The sequence below is a fragment of the Vigna angularis genome, chromosome 2 (genome assembly GCF_016808095.1).
Source record: "Vigna angularis cultivar LongXiaoDou No.4 chromosome 2, ASM1680809v1, whole genome shotgun sequence".
In the NCBI taxonomy this organism is placed as follows: domain Eukaryota; kingdom Viridiplantae; phylum Streptophyta; class Magnoliopsida; order Fabales; family Fabaceae; genus Vigna; species Vigna angularis.
This window is the reverse complement of record NC_068971.1, coordinates 7,340,774-7,352,051: the sequence shown is the minus strand read 5'-3', so window position 1 is coordinate 7,352,051 and position 11,278 is coordinate 7,340,774. Positions and strand designations below refer to the sequence as shown.

At 31.7% G+C, this 11,278-nt stretch overlaps 1 protein-coding gene across 1 annotated transcript; it reads right to left on the bottom strand.

The window, feature by feature from the left end:
* Positions 1-6,852: 6,852 nt before the first annotated feature.
* On the bottom strand, positions 6,853-9,454 carry LOC108327768 (ubiquitin-conjugating enzyme E2-23 kDa). The gene is made up of 6 exons (XM_017561466.2): positions 9,286-9,454; positions 9,097-9,176; positions 8,446-8,560; positions 8,293-8,345; positions 8,060-8,188; positions 6,853-7,177 (listed from the first exon to the last, which is right to left on the bottom strand). Exons 1-6 carry the CDS (start codon positions 9,327-9,329, stop codon positions 7,047-7,049), a joined length of 552 nt encoding a protein of 183 aa, XP_017416955.1. The 5' UTR covers positions 9,330-9,454; the 3' UTR covers positions 6,853-7,046.
* Positions 9,455-11,278: the final 1,824 nt, after the last annotated feature.

Genomic DNA, 11,278 nt, shown 5'->3' with positions numbered 1-11,278 from the left:
CACTTACTCTTCCCAATCATTATGTCTTATATCAAATGCGTAAACTAGTAACTTTTTACTTGTTTCTAAGCTGGGGAAGACAACAAAACAAGTTAGATTGGAGAAATTTTGTTGGTGTTTTTGAGCTAAAAATGTCTTAGAGGGGATGTTGATATCAAATTTTCAGTCGTATTAGTCTAGTCATTTTTAAGTTGGCCAATATCTTAGTTTAGAAAGAAAGTATGTATAGGATCCTTATTATATCATGAAATCTGATGTGATTCAAGTTAGAAAACATTTATACTTTGAAGTCAAACTTATACATATTGATATTTCACCCAACCGATAACACCGTTTCTATAATGATATTCAAAATCTGTTCTAAGGTGTTGGACTTTGAGTCATCATTTCGCTTAATCTCATACTAGAGAAGTCCAATACTCAACGTTATGAGGTGTATTAAATAATTCTTAGAGTAATTTTAAATTATAATATATCAGTAGGTATAAATTTTATCTTACATATTAATTTTGTAAAGTTAAGTTACACAAAAATCTATTTTCCTACGGCTCTTTAGACATAAAACTATACGGATTAATTCATTAAAATGCCTAACTTAACATTTTTCATTATATAAGGACAAATATGGATGAACCATAATTTGAAATGAAAATATATCAAATTAACAAAAGAAAGATAAAGAACACCCGACAAACTATTATAAAAGGATAAAATATTTTGTAAAAACTTAAAGAATTATAAATATGACTTTAAAAAAATTTCTTTAAAAATCAACAAACTTATTACAATTAAATGATAATGTAAAAGTATTTTACATTACATTGTAAACTATTTACTTAAAGTAAAACTATAAGTTTAATTTATAAAGGCAAATTAAAATTATTTTCAAACCATGTCAACTTCTTTTACTTAGATAACTCTATTTCTTTCCAATTTAAGTTCGAAAACTTGAAAGCTACAACCACCTAGCCGTGATGATCTAGGATATGTGAAAGCAATATGTTTCCGTGGATATTTTTGTGGGACCGAGACACTAACCTTTCTGACGTGGCTTTCTTTCTCCTCACCTTTGAATCTCCTGCTCCAAGTTCTTCAAGTCTGAGCCGAGGGGGGAGATATATGCAAAAGGCACTCCAACACTCAAGTTAGGCGTCTGTTGAAGGAGTTGTTGCTCACAAATGGATATTATGGTAATTGAGTATTATGAACTCAGTAGAGCATGAGTAGAATGTAAATGGAATGCTTTAGAGTGTGAATTGAGCCTCTTGTATTTATAAGTTGTCACAAGTCAAACAGACTTACCTTAAAGTCCGGGCGGTTGCTCATAAACAGCTTTATGAATATCTTTTAATCAGATATCTTTGATTGTTAGTGGTGACCGAATGGTGCCGAGTGTATGACCGTTCGGTATCTACATAACTGACGAGCGTTGTCGCGGTTTGACCTGGCTAACGAGCGTTGTCTGATTGACGAGCGCTGTTGTGGTTTGTGGTTGTGCTGACGAGCGTTGTTGTCGATGAGCGCTGCTACAGTAGAGTAGATAGACCGATCGGTCTTGGATGCTAACTGTTCGGCCTAGATATCATACTATACATAATGTCCCCCAAGTCCGAGTTAACCGTTTGGCTTTACCAAGGTTAAGTATAGGACTTATATGAGCTTGGGGAAGGTCGTCCGTGTTCTATTGGTCGATCGGCTTGTGATGGGAGTTCTTTTTAGAACTTTTTCCCTATGTTGACTAGTGACTTTGATAGCCTTTTGTTTACCTGCAATATGAAGTCGACTGGCTGAATACTTTTTGAACCAAATGATCGAATGTCTGTGAAGCCGAACGGTCTAGTACTTGTGAGGCTACATGACTGAGCACTTTTGAGGCCGAATGGCCGTGTACTTGTGAATGCGTATGAGCGAGCGTTCGTCGGAGAAATGCCTTTATCATTCGGATGATAGTCCATGAGGGTCTGTCTTCACCGCTTGGTTTATATAGTCCAGGGAGGACTGTCGTTACCGCTCAGTTTATAGTCCATGGGGGATTGTCTTTGATTTATAGTCCATGGGAGACTGTCTTTGATTTATAGTCCATGGGAGATTGTCTTTACAGCTCGATTTATAGTCCATGGGGGACTGTCTTTACTGCTTGGTTTATAGTTCATGGGGGGCTGTCTTTGATTTATAGTCCATGGGGGACTGATTTATAGTCCATGGGGGACTCTCTTTGATTTATAGTCCATGGGGGACTGCTTTTGCCGTTTGGTTTTGAACGTTCCCCGAGTTTTGTGGACGACCCTGTAAGGCCGATTGGTCGAGTATCCGTGAAGCCAACGGGACTGAGCGCCTGTGAGGCCGGATGGCCGAACGCCTGTGAGGCCTGATGGCAGAGCGCCTGTGAGGCCTGATGGTCGAGCGCCTATGAGGCCGAACGACGAAATCGAATGCATGGAATGCCCAATGGCTGAATACATGTAAGGCCAAACGGTCAAATGCATTTGATAAAGTGTGATGGCAGTGTCATAAACGTTTTATTCCAACAAAAGAATTTAAACAACAAAAGTCTATGCCTTAAGAAATTGAAATAAGCATGATAGTAATGTTCACGTAAACTTTGAGATTTGTTGCACGTCACATGTTAGGAAGGAATTTTTATCATCTGTTTTAGTCGATACGGCCCCGAACTGAGCGGTAAGGGCTTTGACTGCGGCTACGACTTCGCCTGTGTCTTCGTTCGGTCCTTTGATATGACCATTCGGTTTCTCTATGCTGAGACTTTTTTCTGGTAGGACTTTTTGTTCGGGTTCTTTCTTCTACAAATCTCTGCAGATGCCTCCCTCGGATGAGCCTTTCTATCTCATCCTTTAATGCATCACATTCCTCTATAGTATGTCCTCGGTTTAGATGAAACCGGTAGCTCTTCCTTTCGTCAGCGTCTTTTGGAGAAGACTTTTTCCGAATTGTAAGAAGTTCAATATTTAGAGCTTCCTCAAGAACTTTTACCCTGGGTGTGTTGAGGGGAGTGTAATGTTAATACCTGGGTGTTCGGACGAAATCCTTGTGAAACGTACCTCCATTCCCGTCACTACTGTTGAATGATTGCCTGCCTTCTTTCTTGCTTCCACTTGTAGAGATTTCTTGTTGTTTCTTTCTTTGTGAGATTCGCATGTCCTCCATACGGATGAACTCAGTTACTCTTTCTTGGAGTTCTTCCATAGTTTTTGGTGGTTGCGCATATAATTTTTCAGCAAAATATCCTGGTCTTAGGCATGAAGGAAAATTGTTAATAATAAAAGAGTGACTAACCTCTTTAACCCGCCGTGCAGTTTCGTTGTATCTTTTCATGAAGGCCTTTAAAGTTTCCCCTTTCTCCTATTTAGTGTTTACCAATTCCGCCGGGGTTATCTCTTGTTTTTGATTGGAGGCGTATTGTCTTTTGAAGAGGGTTTCTACGGTGGCGAAACAATCCACTGTGTTTGGGGGAAGAGTGTTATACCACACCAATGCCTCGTCCTTGAGTGATAAGGAAAAGGCTCTGCATATGACCGGATCACTGTCCGTGTAGAACGCCATTGCATTGGTGAAGATCCTGAGATGATTGTCGAGATCTGTCGAGCCATCATACTTCTCTAATGTAGGAGGTTTCTTATCCAGCATTGGAGTTTGTATGATGTTTGCCGTAAAAGGGAGTAAACTGTTAGGCTAAACGGTTTGGAGGAGCGATGGTTCTCTCCTTCCTCAACCGTTCGGGTTGGTGTGCTGGGATGGCTGCCGATTACGACTTCTCTCATTTTCATTCTCCTGGTTTGAGGCGGTCCGCTCAGTACGGGCTCGTTCCGTCCTAAGCGCCGCAATCTCCTTTGCATGCTTTCGCTGCAACTCATGTTGTGCTTGCGCTTGTGCCTGTATGGTTCTTGCCTGGGCTTGTATCTGTGCTTGCATTTCTTCTATTAAATCTCTGGTATTCTGTTGTTCATCCATGCTCCTCGTGGTCACCATTTGGGCTTCTTCTGCTTGCTCTCGGCCCCACGGTGGGCGCCAAAATGTTTCAATGGATATTTTTGTGGGACCGAGACACTAAACTTTCTGACGTGGCTTTCCTTCTCCTGACCTCTGAATCTCCTTCTCCAAGTTCTTCAAGTCCGAGCCGAGGGGGGAGATACCTGCAAAAGGCACTCCGACGCTCAAGTTAGGCGTCTGTTGAAGGAGCTGTTGCTCACAAATGGATATTATGGTAATTGAGTATTATGAACTCAGTAGAGCATGAGTAGAATGTAAATGGAATGTTTTGGAGTGTGAATTGAGCCTACTTGGTTGATGTCCCCGACCTTGTATTTATAAGTTGTCACAAGCCAAACAGACTTACCTTAAAATTCGGGCGGTTGAAAACAAATTTCCCTTAAAATCCGGACGGTTGCTCATAAAAAACTTTATGAATATTTTTTAATCAGATATCTTTGACTGTTACTGGTGACCGAACGATGCTGAGTGTATGACTGTTCGGTATCTACATAACTGACGAACGTTGTCGCGGTTTGACCTGGCTGACGAGCGTTGTCTGGTTGACGAGCGCGGTTGCGATTTGTGGTCGTGCTGACGAGCGTTGTTGTCGATGAGCGCTGCTATAGTAGATAGACCGATCGGTCTTGGATACTAACCGTTCGACCTAGATATCATATTATACACACTCTATTTATTTTTTAAATTATTAGCAGAAAATTTGAAATAAAATGTGACTTAAAAAAAAATAAAGAAGAGTACGATATAGATAATGAATAATTTAGACATAAAAGAGCATGAATCGTTGCCATTTGATGACAAGAAATATTTGTTTATGAATTTTTTTATATTTTGTTATAAGATTTATGTGTACTGCACGTCTATCCAAAGCAAACCATGCTTGATTGTGAAGGTTTATGAGGATATTCTGTATACCTTTTAACTTTAACACGTTTGTCAAAAATACTTAGTCAAATGGAACTCAATTTCACTTCTTTATTTTATTTCTACATGGGAAGTGAAAGAAATTTAGTTAGAAGAGTTGTAAGAAATAAAAATTGTGGATTTGATCTTTTAAGATGATTTGACCTTTTAAAGTAGATCAAGAAATGATAATTTTGAATAATTAAATATGTTTTATCTCTACAAAGTAAATTTTTAATTGTAGTTTGATGTAAAAAAATTGAATGGTCTAAAATTAAAATTAATTATTTTTAACCCCTGTTAATTAAGTAAATTTTTATTGTGATTCTTATAAGATTTCTTTTGAACTTAAAAAGTAACAGAATCCTGGTTTAAAATTTTACATAAATGTTTAATTTATTATTGAAAGGAAACTATAAAGACATGTTTCAATAAATTTATAATTCCTCCAGTGAAAAATAAGAAGGAACAATTAAATGTGATTTTTTATAAATTAATATCATTTTACGAATAATTTAAAAATATAAAAAAAATATATAAAAATCATATAAGAAAACTTCTGCAAATTAGTTTATGTATAAATTATTTTTAACTCGTACAGAAACTAATTTCAATCTTTTTATTTATTTTTCTTTCCCGAACATATCCCAAAGTCTAATTTTAGTAAACTCAAAATCCTTGTGATAAAATGAAGGATAAATAACCATTCATTATAAGAATAACATTGATATATTTTATTTTTAGTATAATAAAAAAACAAACTTAGTACAAAATCTTTAATTCAATTAATATTTTTTAACTATTAATAATTGAAGTAATGTGTAAGTGTTTAAAATGTTTGGTCTTTAATAATTATTAGTCGTACTTATTAAAAAAAAAATGTCAGTATGCAGTTAACCTTCAACATCAAATATATATTCAATTATCTTACTCATTAACAACATACTTCAAATAAAATTAAAATTTTGAACTTTATCTAATTGTTCTGGAATAAACTATGTCACAACTTTTTACATTGAAGCAAATATTTACCCTAAAATAAATATAAAATCGTGGAAACAAAAAACCTATGAAATTGTATACCTTAAAAAAGAGAAAAGAACAAACATTTTAAATTACGTAGAACAACGTTATATATAATAAATATTTTTTCTATAAAAACTTGCTTATTTTCAGCTTCTTATCATATCGGCACATAACACAACAACGATATCATTAGTAAATCTTTTTACTTATATATATGGATTTCACTAATCATTGATCAGAAGACAACGTTTAAGAAGTTAATAAATACAATTTCATTAAAAGATATATTAACAACATTAAAACGTTATCCTTTTTCAATATATTTGTTAAGAATTAAATGATAGAAAAATCATCTATTAAAAAAAACATGTTGTCAACCACCTCAAACTCTTTTCTTAACAGTCAATGTTTTTCCCAAATCTCAAAGTCCCATATTAGCTGTTATTTTCCTTGAAATAAGAACAAATTCTACAAATCTCAAAGTCCCACATAGAATACTTCGCTAAATAATTTTTATATACTTATTATCACAAATTTACTTTTCTTAAAGTTTATAATGTATATATATATATATATATATATATATATATATATATATATATATATAGAATCATTGACTTTTGAACCAATTTTGTATTGATTTTGTCAGTTTTTGACAGATTAACTTTTTGTTAGACTGGTTTGTAGGTTAGCCAGTTTTAGAGTTCTATCAGCCCAGACCAGTTTTTAAAACATTAGGTGCTTGTTATTAGGTTAATTCCATGTTGCACAAACTAAGGAGGGAGAATAGAATACTAAATAGAGAACAAATTCACATAATTTATTGGAAGAAACATTAACCCAATACAAAGAGTGTCATGTTGTGCTACATTCTTAATTAAATTATCATGGCTAAACAGCACACTGACTTGAAAGTGAGCTAAACATGAAATAGAATTGCATCAGGAAATCAATGGTACTTTATTTACAGCGACAGGAAACTAGAATAGAAGGAAGGAGACTTTTCCCCCTTATCCATAACAGGTTCATATGTGGTGAGGTAAATTAACACAAATAGAACATCATTTACAGATAAAATACAATGTTAAGAACATGACATGCATGCAAAGCTAGGGGTCTGCTTTACCAACAACCTGCTCATCACTAGAATCAGATTCATCTTCACTCATTTCCTCATCACTGGATTTCTCTTCTGTGACTTCCCCTATGTCTTCAGGCTTAGCATACTTCTCACAGTACTCTGACATTCAAGCCCAAAACACATTATCACTATCATGTATGAATTGAGCAAAAAAGAAAAACTTAATTGGTTCTAAATATAAAAATCACAGATTGATAAGGTTTCAAAGCTAGATTAATTGTCTTGGACGTGATACAGTCTAACAAGTTAGATAAACACAGCTGTACTTTTGGATGTCTAATGGTATGCAGCAAAAAATGAAATGTAATAAAGTTACTACTTCATTGTCCATAGATACTTGAAAGCATGAAATGGAGTGCATTTCATTAGGTTTGGCTTCCTTTCATCCTTGTTTAAAACAATTCAAACAAAAACGCAGTATAATTCCATTTCATTACACCCTATTTCCTCTTTTTCTTTATTAACCACCTGTCTGAACACTAGAGTACAGACATTCCTTTCTTGTTTTCATGCCTCACTTTTATGTTAAGGATTTGATGGTATCATAAAAGGCAGTAACATGATAATGGTGGCAACTGTCAACAAAATCAGTTCTGTTAAAGGATCAGAACATGAGATGTTAAAAATTTATAATGCAGTTAAGAAGAGCAGCAATTTGTTTTAATAATATTAATAAGATAGCTGAATGAGGTCAAGAATTATTTAAAAATGAAGTTCTGATTGTTTGAGTGTACATTCAAGCATATGCTCATCAAATTCACTGAGTAATGATGGTAGCTCTACATCTACTACCCAAAGGTCGAAAATGTTAATGCAAATGTCCAAGTTGGTTTAGATATTGACAGTGGCTGGCATGAGAAAAATCTAAAGAAAAAAACTGCAAAGAAAACATAGCAAGTCTGTGACACATACAGAGAAATGAGTGTATATAAACTATTGCAAGAAATGCCGTTTTAGAAAATGAGCAGAACAGATGAATACCTTTAACCCTTATCTCATAAGCAGATCGGTCACGCATCATTAAAGCTGCAGCTTCTCCATTCAAGGGGTCTGATGGATTGGGATACAGCAGAAGTTGTGGTAGAAACACCTCAAACACATTAACAAGATCTGGAAGGAAGAACGTAGTTTTGTTTGACAAACAAGAACAAGTCAAAATATTCAACTTTGAATAATCCACACATTTTCTCAGAAAATTTATTGAATTTCATTACCAAACATGGGACTCCAGGTTTGATTGATAACATCCAGACAAACTGATCCTGACCTGAGATTATTGTTATCAATCAGACACGCTGACACACAATAAGTCACTCAAATACATAATAAGTCGCTCAAATGTCAGAACATTACTACTATTTGCTTACATCTCATCAACATTTGGGTGATAGATCTTGTTGACAAAGCCAATGGAAGGAGATTTATAAGGATAAGCATCAGGCAACTCAACTCTCACTTTCCACACACCACCATGATAAGGACCTGCCAAAAGCCATCCAACAGATAAGAAGACTATAGAAAAATGAAGCTCCATGAAAAAAAATTTGATAAGGATCTCAAACCAGGCCGAAACAACAATCAAAGGTGAAATCAATAACTATGGTGCAAAAACTGATACAGGTAAAAACCAACAAAATTTAGCTCACACCAATCCCTTTCTGGCTAGACATCAGTTCCGTATTCACACTAACAACTTCACAACAAGCAAAAGGGAAATCAATAAGAAAGTACAAAAATCATTTGCAAAATTAAAGAGCGAAAAAAAAAATTTTGTTGTCCAAAAGTCTATGAACAGAATCCACAGAAAACACATAGCAATTAACACAACAAACACAAGCGGCATAAAAAGGTACCGATATCATCTTGTAGCTACACAAATCTAAAGCTACCAAGGTCAAACAGCTATCTCCAAAATTAAGACAGCAAGAAAAAGGGAAAAGACCGACAAAAGCAAAGCATCCAACTTGAAGAGAAGTACGAAAGCAAGAAAGAAAGGAGAGGGAGGAAAGGGAACTGACTGCCATTGGGTCCATGGAATTGCACATAAAATTCTTGCATTCCATCATTAATCATCTCCACCTTGTAATCACTCATCATCCTAGGGAAAGGAAAAGATAAAGAAGACCCATAATCAGAATGAGAAGGGGAAAAGAGACCATTAGAAAAAGATTAAAACTTTGATGGAATTGAAGAAAGAAAGGATTAACAGTTTCATCAAGTCCATCTCTCTGCGCTTGCTTGGGGAAGACATGGTTCTGTGTGTGTTGGTCGGCTCTTGCTTTGCCTTTTTCCTTCTCCTCTTTAGCCTTTCCTTTGGCAAGTGGAGAGAGAAGTTAAGATTGGAGACTCTTGTGCAAGCTGAAAACAAGTAAAATTTGGTTCAGACAGCCAGCAATCAGCACAACTAGCAGATGATGATGATGATGATGATGATGATGATGATGATGATGATGATGATGATGATGATGATGATGATGATGATGATGATGATGATGATGATGATGATGATGATGATGATGATGATGATGATGATGATGATGATGATGATGATGATGATGATGATGATGATGATGATGATGATGATGATGATGATGATGATGATGATGATGATGATGATGATGATGATGATGATGATGATGATGATGATGATGATGATGATGATGATGATGATGATGATGATGATGATGATGATGATGATGATGATGATGATGATGATGATGATGATGATGATGATGATGATGATGATGATGATGATGATGATGATGATGATGATGATGATGATGATGATGATGATGATGATGATGATGATGATGATGATGATGATGATGATGATGATGATGATGATGATGATGATGATGATGATGATGATGATGATGATGATGATGATGATGATGATGATGATGATGATGATGATGATGATGATGATGATGATGATGATGATGATGATGATGATGATGATGATGATGATGATGATGATGATGATGATGATGATGATGATGATGATGATGATGATGATGATGATGATGATGATGATGATGATGATGATGATGATCATAATAATAATAATAATAATAATAATAATAATAATAATAATAATAATAATAATAATAATAATAATAATAATAATAATAATAATAATAATAATAATAATAATAATAATAATAATAATAATAATAATAATAATAATAATAATAATAATAATAATAATAATAATAATAATAATAATAATAATAATAATAATAATAATAATAATAATAATAATAATAATAATAATAATAATAATAATAATAATAATAATAATAATAATAATAATAATAATAATAATAATAATAATAATAATAATAATAATAATAATAATAATAATAATAATAATAATAATAATAATAATAATAATAATAATAATAATAATAATAATAATAATAATAATAATAATAATAATAATAATAATAATAATAATAATAATAATAATAATAATAATAATAATAATAATAATAATAATAATAATAATAATAATAATAATAATAATAATAATAATAATAATAATAATAATAATAATAATAATAATAATAATAATAATAATAATAATAATAATAATAATAATAATAATAATAATAATAATAATAATAATAATAATAATAATAATAATAATAATAATAATAATAATAATAATAATAATAATAATAATAATAATAATAATAATAATAATAATAATAATAATAATAATAATAATAATAATAATAATAATAATAATAATAATAATAATAATAATAATAATAATAATAATAATAATAATAATAATAATAATAATAATAATAATAATAATAATAATAATAATAATAATAATAATAATAATAATAATAATAATAATATAATAATAATAATAATAATAATAATAATAATAATAATAATAATAATAATAATAATAATAATAATAATAATAATAATAATAATAATAATAATAATAATAATAATAATAATAATAATAATAATAATAATAATAATAATAATAATAATAATAATAATAATAATAATAATAATAATAATAATAATAATAATAATAATAATAATAATAATAATAATAATAATAATAATAATAATAATAATAATAATAATAATAATAATAATAATAATAATAATAATAATAATAATAATAATAATAATAATAATAATAATAATAATAATAATAATAATAATAATAAT